The sequence below is a fragment of the Rhipicephalus sanguineus genome, chromosome 8, assembly GCF_013339695.2.
Source record: "Rhipicephalus sanguineus isolate Rsan-2018 chromosome 8, BIME_Rsan_1.4, whole genome shotgun sequence".
Lineage (NCBI taxonomy): Eukaryota > Metazoa > Arthropoda > Arachnida > Ixodida > Ixodidae > Rhipicephalus > Rhipicephalus sanguineus.
In genome coordinates this window covers 160,610,268-160,629,080 of record NC_051183.1, presented here as the reverse complement: position 1 = coordinate 160,629,080, position 18,813 = coordinate 160,610,268, and the positions used below count along the sequence as shown (strand labels likewise).

The following is an 18,813-nucleotide window of genomic DNA, read 5'->3' as shown; positions in this document are numbered from 1 at the left end:
GTGAAAAATGATCAATATCACACTCACAGGTGTCGGGGTGGGCTCAAAATGATCCAGACAAGTTGATGCGTGGAGGGTAAGCAACGACAGGGATGGTGAGTTGGCTGGACCTCCGTATTCCAGGTGTAAAACGGGAGCCCATGCGGAGCACGTCCAATAGCGTCGGTGTTCACGTGGAGAATCTTTCAAGCTAGGTACTAAAGATATCTGAACAATTTTCTGAATTGAATATACGAACAGCGCAACTGACAACGACAAAGGAAGGTAACAACACACAGCGCTGACTTTCAACAATGATTTAATAGCGGAGCGAAGTACATATATAGTGAAAAAATGGGCATGCATAGAAGGATGCAGTTAACAGCCACTGCGATACAATGCCAGCAAAACTCTTGTCACTTTACTGATTGAGCTGGAAACCAGTACACATCTTAAAAATGATCGAGATACGCTATCTCTTTTAGCAATAACGCAACTGATGGGTAACTTACACATGTACCGTCAAATTTACTTATGTGATAGGCCTCAATTATCTCACGCGTGGCCTGCGAGTGGTGCTTGCCTATTACCTCGCAACGCTCAAAGAGGGGCACGCAGCCGCAGTCGCGGCAGTGAATTCCGAGGTGTCCTTGAACCGCATTGTGCACATTGTTATTATGCTCTCTTAAGCGGTCATTCAAGCACCTACCAGTTTGCCCTATGTATTTCTTACAGCAGGAAAGCGGAAGAAGATACACGACACCAGTAGCACAAGGAACAAAGCGCGTTCTGTGGTTCACAGAGCATCTTACTCTATTTGCAGCTGGTTGATTCACCAACTTACAAAGCTTCGATAGCTTTTCCGGGGCGGAAAAGACAACTGTGATGCCAGCGCGTTTCCCACTTTTTTTCAGCCTATGCGAAACGTTATGCAGATAAGGGACTGCAACACAGTTCTTAGGAACTGACGCATTTTGAGGCTGAGACTGCCCTCCTTGATATTTGAATTGCTTCAAAAGCTTTTCCACAACAGCAGAAATCAGGGCAATCGGGTAACCAGCGCTTAAGAGGCGCTCGACCTGTGCTTTGAAACATCGTTGCATCGAGTGCGGGCATGACCTCCTAAGAGCGTTGACGAGGCAAACATTGATGATGCCCCTTTTCACGAGTTTTGAATGAGCTGAGTGAAAGGGTAAAATGGGTTTTCCACTTCTCGGTGTGAACAGCCAGCACAAATGATCACTGCAAAAACAGAGCATTAGGTCTAAGAACCTAGTCGAATTACCTGAAGGTAGCTCATGTGTAAGTTCTAGTGGAAGCAAGTGATCCTTAAACAAGCCCAGAAGTCTAGGGACAACAACTTCAAAATCGGCATTCGAACAATCTACAAATACAATGAAATCGTCAACAAACCTACAGACCTTGACGACAAGAGACAAGTCAAGATCTTTTTGAATGTGGCGGTCCTTGTGCGAGAGAAAGATGTCACTCAAGACTGGTGCCAAACAAGAACCTATGCACACGCCACTTTTTTTAATGAAATGTTGCTCATTCCAAGACGCAAACGTGGACTTTAAATAAAACGAAAGTAATTCTAGAAAACCGGGGACTGACATGCCTGATGCATTCTGGAACGCTAACGACCCGAAGGTGTCAGTACATTCTTCTAGGCACTGAAGCAGTGTGTTGTGTGGAAGCGAATAATACAAATCTTTCACGTCTATCGAGAAAGCCTTCAGTCGTTTGGCGTGTGCCCCAACTCTGCATGGTAGGCCGTGTTTGATATGTTCTACGCGGGGTGCAACGAATCACGCGCAACATGATCTGCGAGTGTTAATCCTTTTCTGTGTCGACTTTCACCGAACAGATGGACCGACATGGAAGCTTCAATAGCCGCCGGGACGTCTCAGAGAGACCACCTCCCCGCGGCGAGCCCCCACACCCTCCATCGTCGTCGCGGCCCCAGCGCGCCCAGACATCGCAGCAGACGCCGTTGCGGAGGACCCCCCGCAGGCGACAACGCCGCCCGTACGCCCCGCCACTTGACCGCCGCTACCCGGCTGCCGTTTCTCCTCAACCACCAGCCCAGCCGAGAGAGCCGGCCGCCTCGCCTCAGAGCCGCTACCGGGATGTGGCCACCTGGACGAGCCAGGATGGAGTGGACCCCCCGGTGGCGTACGTCTCATCGAGGCCCTGGCGCCGGCAGGAGAGGGCCCGCGTTGGGACGCCTCCGGCCCGCCTGTACCGCCTTTTCCAGGGCAGGACGGTGGCGGACGCGGACCGGAGGGCGAACGGGGCCTGCCTTCCGGTGCCCACAGGAACGCGGCTATGTCCGTGCGGCGCCGTAATGGTGCACGATTCTCATGCGCAGAGTAAGCTGCACCGGCGCCGCACGGGACACACCCAGCCACCGAGCCGCGAAGCCTCTGAGGAACGCCCCAGCGAGGCGGCCAGGGCCATGCTGGCGCGGGCGGCCCGGGAGGCGGACTTCGCTCAGTGGCTACTAACTATAGCCACTGGCCATGCGGCCAGAGCGGGTCCACCTGAGGGGCTGCCGGCGGAGGCCGGGACGGCAGCGGCAACGGCGACGGAGGCCGGGACGGCAGCGGCAACGGCGACGGAGGCCGGGACGGCAGCGGCAACGGCGACGGAGGCCAGGACGGCGGCGGCAACGGCAACGGCGGAGGACACGACCGTGGCCGCGCTAGGGGCTGCGGCGACACCACTGGGGGCACCGGCGGCACCCACGGCAGAGCCGCCAGGGCAGGAGGGCATGGACGTGGACCACGCCCTCCTTGCCTTCCTCGATGACGAATAAAAAAAACATTTTTTTTATTGTTCTCATGGTTCAGTCTCTGTCGTCCGAGGGCTTTCTTAAGGGGAGGAGGATGTGGGAAAGCACGCGCGCCCATTTCCTTTCCTTAAGGCTGGCGCGATCGCGAACTGACAGCGGGAGCCGAGGGACCACTAGGAGAGGAGCACCGTCGCCCTTTCCGGACTACCCCTTCGTTCCCGTCTCTCCGCGCGCCAATCCTCGCTTCCCGGCTCGCGGGAAAGGGAACTCGCCCTGCGAGGGAAACAACCCTCGTGGTGGGGAAGGAGACGGGAGGTGAATAAAACAACCGGGCAGACGAGCAGACGGTCTCTCGTGCCCTGCTGACCTGCGAGGTAACACCTCACCGCCCCGAGACCCGCCAGCCGATCATCGACCGAAGGTGTAAGCGTTACCCTTTGTTTTCTACGAGAGCGGACTATCCCTCTACGCGACATTTACGCGTTATTGCTAGCGTAGCAATAAAGTGTTGTTTGTTGTTCTAGCCTGTTGCCTTATTCGCCCGAACCCGTCGTAGCTGCGATGACGCGCATTACGGGAAGGGGACGTTGACAGGGTACGACTATTTGTGGCTGGGACCGGAGCTAGGCTTCTGCACCAGCCGTGCATAGAGCGGACCGCCACAGGTTTCGCTTAGAAGTCGCGCACGCGGCGCCGTTTGCGGTTTCGAACTGGCTTCGGCCCGGGCTTTATCCCCCCCGTTTCGGACTGTACGTGTGCATGGCGCAAACGGACGGGCCATTCGCGGTGTAACTGTCACGTGGCTCAGCCGGCCGCGGAAGCGGGCGATGGTTTCGCTGGCGCCACGGATAGCGGAGAGTGATGTACGTATTTCTGTCGTTGTGTCAATTGGCGGAGACCTGCTGCTGGGTTTCTCAGCTTCCGTCGTGATTTTATTCAGAAAGCAAATGAATTGCTTTCTGAATAAAATATATTGGGTAGCCGTTCTTGGCGAGTTTCCTGAATACATCGCGTTTTTCTTGTTTTACTTTCTTCAAGTTGTGTGCTGCAGTGCGTTGCGGCTCTTCGCATTAGTATGTTTACTACTGATGTATTGCGGATATTCGGGAGGTCTGAAGTGAACTGAAAATATCGACTTGTGTAGATGTGTTTGCACAGTTTTATTTTCAGGTTACGAGAACATCCAGAAACTACAGGAAGTTTTCTGCTTCAAAGGTTAACTGAATACTCGTTCGAAAAATTTAGATGAGAGAATAATTGTGATTATGATCTCCTAGCTGACGCTCGAATGACATTCGTTGAGTCGTATCTGAGAAAGATTTTTGGCTGCGGTTGCAATGAATTAAGAGCCTGTTCCTCGATGTGTTTCATTGTTATATTTGCTATGGCGACAGACGTGGGCACAGGGTTCCAAATATTGAAAGATTTATGAGAAAGTTTACATATTTAGCAAACTTAATGCATTGTGATAAAGCAAGAAAAAGAATATTCGCACCATATGTATCTGGAGGGGCCCAAGTGCTTCAAGTGCTTTTCTCTCTTTCTTTTTTTTTTGCGTTGTGAAGGATCGATAGTTACCTGGATTCGGTCCTGCCGATTTGAATCATGTTATGCCCCGTTTGCACGTAAAACGTGGCGCTAATTGGTAAGACCTTAAATATAAAGGGCATTTTCGTCGAATGAGTGCCTTCATTTTCATTTCCAAGGTCAAGAAGGGAGCCGACAGATGGATACACGGAGTGGGATAGGTTTCAAACAGGAGAAAGTGCCTCAGACAGGCTGGCCTAACATTTCAGTAGAAGGACCTATCTTTGTCAAAGGCGCCTTGTCATCCTTGGCGTGTTAGTTTTAAAGGGTTAGTGTTGACGTCATGTCCAGCGGTGGCGCTTGTCGCTAATTTCTGCCCGGAAAGAGAAAACTAGATAGAGGAGTGTAGCCCTTGCCACATCATTTCAAGAACGCGTGCAACGGCGTTCCGGCCCCTCTTCTCAGAGGTAGGGGGAGTTGCAAAGAAGAAAAAGAAAAAAAGGAAGAACAAGGAAAAGGGGGGGTCTACCAAAGCGAGAGCCGTAGAAGGCTCGACAAAGAAAAGAGCGGCGTATGGAAGCAACTTGGAGAGGCTGCAGAAGGGCGGCGCGTCTAGCACTCACAAAGGGCTGCAGAACATAGGCGGAGAGTTTTCATTTTACCGGAGGGGGCGGGGCCCGACTTGCTCTTCCAGATTTCTCTCTCACTCTGCCCACACACACACACACATATGTGTGTGTGTATAGATAGAGAGAGAAGTCCAACTTCACAATTAAATAATTTAACACAACTTTAGTCTCTTAGGTGCCGACACCGAGATATCATTATGATCTGTAAGTGGGAGACTCCAGATTTATTTTCTACAATTTACACAAAGACATCGATCCACCTCGTAACTCTTGGCTCAAAATGAAAAAGGCCGCGTAGGCTGCTACTCGTTGACCGCATCGCCTAAAATCGATTCCCACAATGCGTGAGATCTGCCGATTGTTTTTAGGGGCGAAGCTCCTTAAGGCGGCACCCGTTCGTCCCTCGTAGTCGTAGTCGTAGTAGTCGTAGTGCGTAACTAGTCTTACGCTTTGACCTCCAAGGTGGTGCCGGTGGGAGATTTTTCCTGTTCGTTGTTGAACAATTAAAAATTCGCAGCGTGCGCGTTAACTAAAAGCCGAATTCTTCTGTCTCTCATTCCCCATTAGCAGCCATTGGCATGTTCCAGTAGGAAACGTTAGTAGAAGTAAAAGTGTAAGTGTTAGCTAAAAGCCGACTTCTATTGTCTCTCATTCCCATTAGCAGCCATTGTTTATCTCCAAGGTAGTGCCTGGTGAGATTTCTCCTGTGCGTGATTAAACAATAAAAATTTTGTTCAAAACGCCGTTGATTGATGAAATAAACCAACGAAAGACGCCAGATGTTTTGTAAAAGCAAAACGAAAGAACGCCAGATGTGTCTAAAGCAAAACGAAAAGACGCCAGCTGCTTAACGAAAGACGCCAGATGTTTTCTAAAGCAATGGTTTTCTAAACAATGAAAATTCACAGCGTACATGTAAAATTAAAGTGAGCTGCAAGTCGTCATAACTCATCGAACCTTTAGTATAAACGCGCCCGATCTCACGTCAGTGATGATGTACTGGGCAGAATTCACGGAAGATTCACGGTTTACCGATGAACCTCCGCAGCTTCGCCCACTCATCATCATTCAATCCGTGGATATGCTGTGATTTTTTTTTTCATTAACAGGCTTTACTTTGTTAAACATGCACCAGACAGGAGGGACTTAGAAGAGGAAATTGAGCGAGTTGGTATTGATTCATACTTAGGGCTGTGCAGCGCTCACAAAAAGAGACAAGGAACAGAAGAAGTACACGTTTCCTGGAAGTTTCCTGGAAGTTTTATTTTCAGCGAAACAGCGCTTGTCCTGTGTACTTCTTCTGTTCCTTGTCCCTTTTTGTGAGCGCTGCACAGCCCTAAGTATGAATCAATACCAACTCGCTCAATTTTCTCTTCTAAGTCAGTTTATTTCTAGTACACAGAGCTCTTTTCAGGGTTTTAACATTTTCAATCCAGCCACATTGGCATCTTTAATAGTCATTTGTGTTTGCAACGCAAGGACTGCGACATGGCACAAACGACAAGGTGCATGCCCACCCACTGCTCGACGAGCCTTAGGCCCCCTCCAGCCTTCAGCAGGCCACGCCCGACGGCTGTCCAGTGTCATGTCCTCGGAATGGTGGAGGAATGCAAGATTCTACCAGGACCAACTACGTATCATTTGCGGGCAGCACGAGACCAAGGACCACACTCATCGGAGACAGCAGCGTATGTATCGTGACTGGTGCCGCATCGCTGACCAAACTACCGAATTTCTGTGGTTATCAACGAGACCTCGCCCACAACCCAAGAATACCAGCATGACTGAGAAGGGAAAGGTACTGGCACTGGGCGACATCACGGTACCGAAAATCTGCACCAGCATTCTGCAAAAAGGCCCCAAGTTCGCCACGGAGCCGCGACTTTCTCCGGTGGACAAAGTTCTGCACTCGCGAGACGTTTCAGCAAGAGTGCCAGAGGACCTGCGACCTCGCTGCGTGATCGAGTGTGTGGAAGTCGTAAAGCGAACTCATGGCAAGGAACGTAAGTCAGTGAATCTGTCTTCGGTAGTCAAATTTCTTGTGAATGAAGGTCATAGACTAACAACGGCAGATAAAGAAGGTTTCTTCGTGATTCTACCAGAGGCTCTGTACAAGCGCAAAGCGGAACAAGCCATTGAAAAGAATTTTGTGCAGTCTACTGAAAAACTGTCAAAAGTGAAGACAAGTGCTTTGGCGCTGTTAACCGGCTTAAAGTTAGAAAAGTTGGCAGCGGGAGTAAAGAAGGCGGGCAAAGGTTTCCTGGAAGTTTTCAGCGAAAACCCACAAGCCAGACATTCCTTTCAGGGCAATCGTCACTGAAAAAACTACGTGGCAACATGTAGTGTCAGGCTACCTGCAGGCGCATCTAGCCTCCTTGCACATCGAAGACCCCTTTCGGGTAACCAATTCATTAGAATTGACAAACTTTTTGAGAGAAAACAACCCAGGGAATTGCCAGGTCATCAGCGTTGATGTTGAAGACCTCTTCTACTCGCTCCCACACGATGAACTTATGAAGAGTGTCAAAATGTGCATTTGTGACTTCAATGATGAGTATGCATTTTATGAGAGATGTAAAATTTCAGTAGAGGCATTTCTTGAACTCCTGTCCGTTTACCTTCGGTCTACCCTTGTACAACATGAAGGCAACCTGTACATACAGAAAAGTGGCGTCTGTATAGGGTCTAGGGTGGCCCCGGTACTCAGAGAAATGTTTTTGAGCAGGGTAGATAGGTTGTTGGCTGAGCGCTTAGGTGGCATGGTAGGTCACGTGTACCGGTATGTTGATGATTTTTTGGTCTTCTTCAACAGCCCAGATTCACGAGAGGCAGCATAGACATTCTCAAAGTCTTTAAGGAATGTGGGCTTGGCCTTAAATTTACGGTTGAATTGATGAAAGAAGAGTCAATTCAGTTTCTAGACTTGAAAATGACATTTTTACCCACTCATGTTTGTTGGCGATACTTCCCAAGAACCATGAAACCACTGCTTGATTTCAGTTCCAGCCATTCCAAGCTTATCAAACAGGGGATAGCACTTTCATGCATCCGCTCTGCCCTAGAAAGAACATGCGTACACGGCCTCCGCCATAGTTTCGACGAACAAGTGGCTAGATTAAGGAGAGCAGGATTCCCGGACGTCGCAATCGCAAAGGCGTGCGAAAAATTGATGAGGGCCAAGAAGTCAGCGCAGCAAGAGACTGCACAAACTGAAAGCAGCCGTAAGCGAAAAAGGTGCGCTGTTTTACCCTACGCACACAAGCTGTCACATGGCCTAAAAAACGTCGCTAGGCGCTACGGTGTGGACGTCGTCTTTTCCTCCCCAAATAAGTTGTCTGGCATGTGCGCCCGCGTGAACAAGTGCGCACAGCCGAGTGGGTCGAAAGAAACCAACAGCGAATGTGGTACTAAACACACGTCCAAGTTTGTTGACTGCGAGGTGGGAATCGTGTATCTGATCCCGTTGTCGTGCGGTAGATCCTACATAGGGCAGAGTGGAAGGTGTCTGAATGTTCGTTTGGGAGAACACAAGCGTTCATTGACACAAGACACGCATTCTCATTTAGCGGATCATTGTCGGGAGTGCGGGTGTACCCCGCACTTTACTGACACCATGGTTCTTTCCAGGCACAAGAAGCAGCTTTCCCGAGAAATTATTGAGGCCTTCCACATTAGACGAAGCTACGAAACATGTGTTAGCCAGCCATCGATAAAGCTTTGTGATAGGGAATACGAGTTCTTGGTCAGCACGTGCGAAAATGTCACTTAAAAGTGGTTGTGCGCATGCTATGTTACGGGGCAACAGCCATGAATGTTCGTTTAGTTTTTCGCCTGGAGCACAAGTCACGTGACTCGATTTTTCTTCATGTTTACTTTTTTGTGTTTTCCGGAATAAATATTCAGTTGAGAGCAGCGTTTGTCCTGTGTACCTCTTCTGTTCCTTGTCCCTTTTTGTGAGCACTGCACAGCCCTAGGTATGAGACAGGAGGGAGTAGGCTAACGCAGGCACGGGAAGCTTTAATTATGCCAGTGAATTCAATTCAAGATGGCAATTCAAGATGGTAGCAAATACCTTTTGCTACCACTACACCTAGTGCGAAGCTGCGGTTACGAATCTTTCCGCTAAAGATTGTTTTCTAGACGAGTAATTGAGTTGCTCGTTGGTGACTGAACTTGTAGTAAAACCCTTTACTGATAAATCAAAAATGCGTACCAGCTTTTCTCAGCGCTTTCATAGGCAGGCATGTCGAATGGTACCCATTTGTAGACAACCAAGAAATTATCCGTTTTTTATTGGCGAGTGAGTATGTGCGAAAGCATTCACTGACTGACTTTGTCGGGATTGCTTTGTATTCTCAGTAGCATCTTTGCGTTCTCAAAACCAGTCGCTATACGGGGTTGAAGACATTTAGATGATTTAGAGCGTAGCTCTTAGGCGTCCGTTCCTGCATTGAGCGGCGTCGCCGTTGGCGTTGGCGGCGTAACCGATGGCGCGAATGAGGACGAAAGAGACCGAACGCGGAGTCTGTTGATATCACGAGCCACTGGCTTCTATCTTCGCTTACTTCCTCCATGACGCGCGCTGTCCCCTCGGTCGGAGCTCGTGCACATGCAGGGCTGGCACGTGCACTGCGGCTGGCTTCGCTTGTCGTAACGGGGCTGTCGACGTTTCGCTTGGTTCGCGACGCCTGCAATACACAGAGTGGTGTCCGTAGCACTCGAGCGCTGGCAGTCTCTGTGGCATTATTATGTAACGAATGTTACATTGCTACAACTGCGGATAGTCAAAACTTCATACACTGTTGACGTTGCCCGAACACGAAGCTGCGCTCAGAATTCGCATTAGGCAGTACTGTAGTCGTCGGTGAATTTTTTAACTTGTCGTAGCATAAGTCATCGCTTCAGATGTTCATCAACGCAACATATTCTGCACGTACAAATCCGTTTGAGGGGCATTTTTTACTGAATGTTTGACTCGTCACTGGCCCATAAGCCGAACTTTAAAGGGACCGACAACTGATTTTTCTCGACCCATTTTTTTTTACGGCGCGACAGAAAGCTCACCCTTCGCAGTGTTTGTAGCTGCAATAGTTAATCCCAAATGCACGTAGTTAATTTACAAGTAGTATTTTTCGATCTGAAAGGCTCTAAACACGGGCGCACCTTTCCTCCAGCAACGCTGAGAATTGATAGCGGTGCCGCCAGCCCTTCTCGCGATTTGTGAAAGCTATCGTTGTTCTGCTTTCGCAGCAGTTCCTGTAACTATGCTTAACCACCTTTACCTATAGCTTTGCAACTATTTTTGAAAATAACAAGCTGTCACAATGAGCTGATGTGCCATTATACACGTTCCCTGTATCTGGACAACACTGTACCTGTATCTGTACCGCGTTGTGTGCGCATGCTTCCAAGGTTGCCTGCGCCTGTGTCATGGGTGGCTTTTCCCGGCGTCGTTATTCTCTCTGTGCACGAGCCAAGCCAAGTGATCAAAAACGTCACTACGCGAGCCTCTATACTACGCGTATGCAAGGCCGCGCCGAGTAGGAGCGTGCGTCATTTCTGAGACAAAGTGTAAGTAGCAAAACTATATCGCTCCAAAATCTTAGCGACCTGGAAACTGCGTGCACAGTTGCATGAGCACGCTGAAAAGTTGCTCAAGACGCGCTGATGAGCATGAGATCATTATGTCACGCGAAGGCAGCGCCACTTTAATGCATACTACTAACGCAGGCCTATATGTACATTTTTATAGAGTATTAATGAAACAAACAATATTTCAATACTAACAAAAAAATCATCGACCGCGTACAGCAATCAACGGTGATCAGGACGTCTTGAGGGGCTAGTTGGTTCATACTATGCAGGAAAATTTGCGCTAAACTAGAAAAGGACAACACAAAGAAGGAACACTTAGACAGACAACGGTCATGTGGCGAGGTTCATCGGATCGTTCATGTTTTTGCCCCCAGAGGCGCCACAGGTCATATTTCGCGATTTTCATTTAAGAAATAAAAATATAAATCTATCTCTCACGAAAAAAAAACCGGGTTGGTTTGAGTCAATGCAACGAACAATCTTTCCATCAGTGGAGTCATCTCATTTCATGTTCTGGACAGTTGTCGGTCCCTTTAAAAGCCTGAAATGAAAATAAAGCGGGCATAAACAGCCTCCTGTGAAATACTGCCAGACAGGACGGCCAACAGTATGTTGTCAATGGACGGACACCTAAGCCAAGCTCTTAAAAAATATCCTGGGCCGGCGCCAGCCAGGGGGGGGGGGGGGGCTCTGCCCCCCATGAGGCAGTCCGGGGGGGGCCCAAGCCCCCCAGCCCCCCCGTACTCTCCGCCTATGCTGCAGAAGATGGTGGGGCAAGCGGGCGGTGTACTTTTGAAGCCAACACGTGCTTAATGGGTGAAGTCATTGGCGGACATACGTCATCGATGGCCTCAAAAGTTGGGCGGCAGTCCAGTAAGAAGAAGGAGGAGGAAAAAAAAGAAAAAGAAAGTCCTGATGGATGTAGGGATTGAAATTTGTGTATCAAATATGATTCCATGTATTTCCTCTCACGTGGTGACCGGAAATTTGTTTGCAGAATGTTTGGCTTGATCGAAATTGTGGTCTTGTTGGTTGAAGTGGCTATCCCACCTCATTCTCATTTAATATTTTGTAGAACCCATTTATGATGAAAAAAGAATGTTTGTCGGCAGGAGAGCGTACATTATTGAGTATTTAAAGGAAAACAAAGGTGCTCCGTGAAGGACACAATTCGTGTTCATTATAATATCAAGGATTTAAGAAAAAGTAATGAGAATGCCATCGGCATCGTAACAGGAAATGTTCATCACGCTTAAGCGAGTTTCGATTCCATAGCGAGTAAGGAATTGAATGTACATGAAAACGCTTGTTATTTCTATAAAATGAGTTTTATGACGTAGAATTTGAAAAAGTTGCACATTCGAGGCAAAACAAACATATACTTGTTGCGCAACTTCGTCGTCGCGCCATTAGTGCCATTAAACCAAGCCACGTGACACCGACAATTTAATGGTATTTAGGTACTTGATATTCTAATCTCTAATTGCATTAGAAGCGTCCCAGTATCAAATATAATTTGCGTGTGTGCAGGTGTGAACCTGTGTGAACCGGATAATAATGTTATAAACGGTAAACAACACTGCGAACTCCTGTTCTGGACGTATACATGTATGTAGCACTGCGTACACAGCTAGGTTAGCTGCTATACGTAATACTTTTTGATGCCACATGCTCTGTGCACCGACGTCTGTGGCTAAGTCACACGCCGCATTATCATTGTACACCGTCCCGTCTTAGACTTCCCCCGAGAATCAAATAGATGAAAAAGAACAATAGCTTGCTTCGAAGATTCCGAACTATCTCCTTGCTCTATTTCAAATCAGAGGGGGCAGGAAAAGAAGAGGGGTCAAACCGACGACCCGTGAAAGCATCTTCTCTTTCGTCCAAAACTGCTTCACTGGAAGTGAACACAGAGTCACAGAACTTGCGGTTTTCGCTCTTTCTGTTTAGGAGTAGATGACCGAATACAACACATTATATGAAGGAAATTCTACCTGAAATCACCTCTTGAATTGAAATGATAACGTTAACAAGGCCCCCTGAACGTGTACGTTACATTCTCGGTGACAATTACCGTGAAGCAGTTACGGGAGGGGGGGGGGGGCGTCAGGTCGGCCTCAGGGGGGGTTACAACCCCCAAACCCCCCCCCCCCCCCCCCGTCGGTGCGCCACTGCCGCTTTGTATATTGTATTGTATTTCCGCTTCCATTCATTTTCCGAAGCTTAATTTGTTATCATTACCGCCTCCCCTCACCAACTTGGCTGTAAAGCCCTTAAGAACGCTGTGAATGTTTGAAATATGACTTTCCAGTTATTTTATGAGCGTGATCTTCTCCTTTACGACGCTTAGATTTATCGAGCAATTCTGATTGCACTGCTTAACTGACATCTGATGTAAGGTGTGAGAAAAAAATGTTTCAGTTATTGTTTTAAAATATGCAGAAAAATAACCGTGCTCTCAGTCCCCCTCTCTTGCATAATTATGATGTTCGTGAGTGTTTTACATTGGTAGTCGTGTGAGATTATTGTTTGTATGATAGAATTGCTTGTACGCATCTTCCCTCGTATGCATTTTTAAAGGTGAAACCGGTGCTACGCATCACGTACCTGCATGCAGGTTCATGTTCACAGTGCCCAATGAGCCCAATTCATCTTACGTACAGGTGCTCCCAAAATAATTCGGAGCGCCGGAGCGGTGGCCGCTCGTCGGCGGAGCACACGCGCGGAAATATACAGCCATGGTCTGCGCATGCGTGGCGTCCCTGGCAAGCAAGATTCGTTCCCTAGTTTATGTATATAGGCGTTGCCTTGCGTTAAAAGCATATCGTTTGTCCCTGTTAGCGCTGCGACAATACATCCCATGCAGCCGCCCATTCGTTCTTCCTTGTCTCGCATGACTATCGTGTGCGATCAACTGATTTTACTTCAGTTTGTGTGTTTCCGACTGCGCAATCTGCGATAACAGCGTGTAGCGAGCAGCGCGGAATCCTGATAAGATCGACCGAATAAGGATTCAATGGGGGGCTAGTTGGTACGGCATCGTTCTTTTGCTGCGCTAAAAATGTAACAGGGGACGACACGAGAACACAGAAGTGCGCACTTCTGTGTTCTCGTGTCGTCCCCTGTTACATTTTTAGCGCAGCAAAAGAACGGAGATCGACCGCTTAGTGCTGACATGTTTCCCGTGCTACTAAAAGAAAATGTGGCGAGGGGGATATATCACCTATAAAAAGGGTAGCGGAGGCGAGGAGGAAACTGTCTCGCCATTGAACGCGGGCTGGTGAGGGGCCCTTTAAACAAACTTGTGCTCTGAAATAGACCGAAAATGACAAAAATAAGCGGTGAAGAAGGTGACAGAGCGGCGTGCGTAGGCGAGCGTCGGCGGGAAGAAGATGGCCACGGCGCTTTTCTGGTGGGCTTTTATGCCTCGGCGCTATTCTTTTTGATACCATATAATTGTGCCGATAACATGGCTCTAGTGAAGAAAGTGCGAAGCACTCTCTCTATCAAATCAGATTGCTCGCGCGGCTACAAAGAGAGTTGGAAACACGGACTTTGCTTTGAACGTTGATTAGGCAAACGGGCGCTGTCGGACGCTGGCAAGTAAACACATAATGAACAAACCAAAAAGCACTGCGCGTGGCAATATGGTGGCCTATCTATGCAGTTTAATATCATGCTTGCACCATGGACAAATATAGGCACGTTGGGTGACAACATCAATATCGCGTGCATGCACCATCCACGCGAATCGCAGCTTGCATACGGCGTGGAAGTGACTCGTAGAGTGACTCTATAAAGTCTTTTTTCTCGCCGAGGCGCTGCCACTCGCCAGCTATGGCAAACCACAGTTCGTCAGCACTGGCGTCTCCTAGATTCATGCGGGACATGGTTTGCTTCAATTGTCCCCACACGTTCTCGATGATGTTAAAGTCAGCGCCTTTTGGAGGCCACGGAAGTGTGAGAACAGCACGTTCCTCCAGGAGATTCCCAACAGCTCTGGCGGTGTGCACTGGGCTGAGGTCTTGCTGAAACCAGAAGCACCCGTCTTTAAACGGCCTGTCCAGAGCATACGGAAGCAGATGGCTGTCGAGGATTTCGCAGTAGGCCCCAGCTGTGAAAGATCGTGACAGCCGCACTAGCGGGCCGAGGCCATCTTTGCTTACTGCTCCCCAGACGTTTACAGCACACCGGCCGCGGCTGTGGACCTCGGAAATATATCCAGGGTCGTATCCGCACAAAGAAAAGGAAAAAAAAAAGGTGTGCCTCATACGTAGGAAACGTCTGGAAGAAATATGGCCACGACACACACCTGCACTTGTATGGCCTCCAAACGCGGAGCTCCTGGTCCCACCTTGAACAAAATGTGCTCTCATCTGAGATCACCTCCTTCCAATCTTCCACCGTCCAATGCTCATGCGCTCTAGCAAATTCAAGGCGCTGACGTCTTTGCCGCTCCGTCAGGTGTGGTTTTTGGACGGCGATAAACCCGTGAAGTCCGGCTTCTCGCAGGCACCTTCTTATTGTTTCTACACCGACTTGAAGGTCGAGAGCGGTCTTAATTTGCTGGGCGCTCTGAAAAGGGTCCGCAACTGCTGCAGCAACGATGAGGCGGTCGGACTCTTCCAATGTGCATCGGCTGCGTCCTGGTCGAGCAGCATCTTTCAGTCGGCCATCTTCAGACCTGTAGGCCTGAATAATTCTGTTCACGGCACTCGTAGACCTCCGTGTGAGGCGGCATATCTCGCGTTGAGAAACACCTTGAATGGATAGGTCAACTTAGAGCACTGCACGGGCCCGGGCCGGCCCGAAAGCCCGGGCCCGGCCCGGCCCGCGGGCCGGGCCGGGCCGGGTAAGGGATTGTTGGATCGGGCCCGGGCCGGGCTCGGGCCCGTGATCTTCGGGCTCGGGTCGGGCTCGGGCCTGAGCCAGGCCCGTATTAGGCCCGGGTCTCATCCGGACACCCGACACGTCACGTCGACGGGGATCGCTAAAGAGGCCGCCGGCTGGTTCACTTCGGCGCTCTAATAGACAGTTGTTTTGGAAGCCCTTAGTCCATTTTCAAAGATCGAAGGCGGTCACACGAAGACGACGAGACAGCCATCTTCAGGGAACAGCGAGGACGGTGGCTCGCTCTCTAACGGGTGTGCCTCGCTTTGACAGATCTATGGCACTGCGGTGGCGGTGACTCGGGGAAGAAGGTTGGGACCAGGGCCGTAACTAAGGGGGGGTTGAGGGGGTTCTTGCACCCCCCGAAATTCTTTCATTCTTTAACATTTTTGGTTATAGTCAAATATTTGCATGCCTTCACAGCGACCACGAGTTGCCACAGTTGGCCGTTCTACACACCAACACCCCCCGAAAAAAATTCCCGGGTACGGCCCTGGTTGGGACAAAGAACGTTCTTGTTTTGAACACGAAAACGTTGTGTACGTTGGGTGCAGTTGCCTGCCGAGGAGTCAACACGACAGCTTTAATTTATGTAACGCTGCCCAGCCTGGTGTATTCCTACCAGAAGCAGCTAGAGCACGTTTTTTTAAATGCGAAGCATTTCTTAGCGAACTTCTGCGACTTTGAGCGCATCTATCTATCTATCTATCTATCTATCTATCTATCTATCTATCTATCTATCTATCTATCTATCTATCTATCTATCTATCTATCTATCTATCTATCTATCTATCTATCTATCTATCTATCTATCTATCTATCTATCCATCTATCTATCTATCTATCTATCTATCTATCTATCTATCTATCTATCTATCTATCTATCTATCTATCTATCTATCTATCTATCCATCCATCTATCTATCTATCTATCTATCTATCTATCTATCTATCTATCTATCTATCTATCTATCTATCTATCTATCTATCTATCTATCTATCTATCTATCTAGCCGCCTACGACTTTGTGCTCTCCTGGTCGCTTGGTTAATCGAATGTACACCAAAATTGGTATGGCGTAACATGACTTTACGACGAACATAAATGACAAGTCATAACATGAAAATCATGACACGCATGTCATGTACAGCATGATTTACATGCCACGCTCATGGTGCGCTGGCGGCCGTTTGGCTAGCTTGATATACACCAAAATTGGTATCTTGCGACATGACCGTGTGACGAACATAAATGACACAAGTTAACATGAAAATCATGACAGGCATGTCATGTACAGCATGACTTACGTGCCACGCTCATGGTGCGCTGGCGGCCGTTTCGCTAGCTTGATATACACCAAAATAGGTATCTCGCGACGTGACTGTGTGGCGAACATAAATACCAGGTGGTAACACGAAAATCATGACATGCATGTCATGTAGGGTATGATTTAGATGCCACGCTGCACTCCCGGCCATTTTGTTTACTGGATATATACCTCAATTGGTATGGCATGACAAGAGTGTGTGACGAACATAAATAGCAGGTCACGCATCGTATATATGTAGCAGAATATATGTTTCATTACCATGGCATATACCAGATTATACACGCATGCATGTATGACAATCTCGCGATATATAGCGAACTAGATGTCACGACATGAATGACTTCATAAGCCTCATTGACAAACAAGACGATGTATGCAGCTCTTTGCTGGCTGCTTCGCATTACCTCAATTCCCACACTGCGTAGGATCTGCCGATTTTTTTTTCATTGCATTGTGCAATAGATGAAGTTTGCAGACTTGCTACTTTTACTCAACAGCCCTAGCTCCTATGCAATTGATGTAAAACTTAAACTAAAAATATCTGCCATGTTTTTTTTTTTCAGTTTATGGAGGTATATTTTGTAGTCGTTATTCGAAATGCAAAAATAAGATTGCGTGGTTACTGCGTGCGTACATAAAACAGCCAGCTATGACTCCAATTATAGTTTATATTGCCCTGCAATTATTTCGCAAGAGTGTTACGGGCGTAATTAACCGAAAGTATACACAGTACCAGTGAAAGTCGTGACACTGAAAGAAGTTCCCAAAACAATCTCTAGAAAATATCTTGTGTGTGGCAGGTATCTTCACAATAACCGAAGGTTAGACAGTGCCTCCTTTATGCTCAAGGCATAACTAGCTGAAACGGGTCGGGTCGGGCCGGGCCGGGCCGGGCCCAAACCTTTCGGGCCCGGGCCGGGTACGGGCCACATTTAAGAACACCGGGCCGGGCTCGGGCGGGCCGGAGCATGGCGTTTTCGGGCCGGGCCGGGCCCGGGCCGGAAAAATCGGCCCGTGCAGTGCTCTAGGTCAACTATCCTTCTCCGCTCGTCGATTGGCACTCTCTTCGGCATGCTGCCTCGACAGGAAAAGGGCTGAATTTCGCGACAGTTCGATGGTTTTTATATCTTCACATCTTCTTACCAATCGGGCGCGCAAACTGCTCACGAATACGTCGGATGAAAGTGCACCTTTTGCCCCGCTACACACAGTCACGCATGGCAAATCTATAGTAACGTATCATGCAGGCGTATCTGAAGAGACAGAAGTGCCATCGCCAAAAATAAAAAAAAAGCTATATAGGCGCTCTTATCGATTCTCAAAACGACTTTGACGACAAAAACGTTACGCGTCGTTGTCATTCTGTTTCCAATTGCTTCATTCTGGTTAATTAGTTGTGACTATTGATTGACCGTCATATCGTTGAATTTACGGACTCGCTGTTGCGGAGCCTTGAATTGATTGTAATTAGTGGAACTCGTAATTATCTTTAATTTGGCGTGACCAGTATTAACACGCAGTCTGGAATTTATGCTTCATTCTTTGTATTATCGTGCGCGTGTCAAAAACATTTAATTAATAATTACGTTTACTTGCCTAGTAAAACATATTAGCTAGCTGCAATAAATGTTTCGTGTGGTGTCCGTGTTGTGGTCTTCCTAATTACCCTAATTACTTAAGATTAGCCTTTGGACTTTTGAATTACTCGAAGTTACTTGGTGCTTAATACACTTTTACGTGCTTTATTGAACGGTTGAGGTGCAGTATGCCGCTTTCTGATTTTTGCTACCGCAGGTGTTGTCGAAAATGAGCGGCGGGATGGTCACATTCCGCAACTAATGAGCCAGTTAAACTATTGACTTTCAAAAGCACGGATGCCCATTAACGCGCATGCACGCGCACGTATGCTCCACGGCGTGCATACGCGTGCACAGAGCGTTGAGACCGCATCCGCATCCGCAAAACGCTAAAAAGCACCCAGCTCTATTCTTCTGGAGCAAACCAACACCTATTTAGATGCTTTGGAGAACGAGGCGCGCTTGCTAGGGAAACCGCGCACGCGCAGGCAC

General features: G+C 48.4%; 1 protein-coding gene across 1 annotated transcript; it reads left to right on the top strand.

The window, feature by feature from the left end:
• Positions 1-1,846: 1,846 nt before the first annotated feature.
• LOC119403641 (translation initiation factor IF-2) lies at positions 1,847-2,797 on the top strand. The gene has a single exon (XM_037670561.1). The coding sequence runs from the start codon at positions 1,847-1,849 to the stop codon at positions 2,795-2,797; it is 951 nt and encodes a 316-aa protein (XP_037526489.1).
• The last annotated feature ends 16,016 nt before the right edge of the window (positions 2,798-18,813 follow it).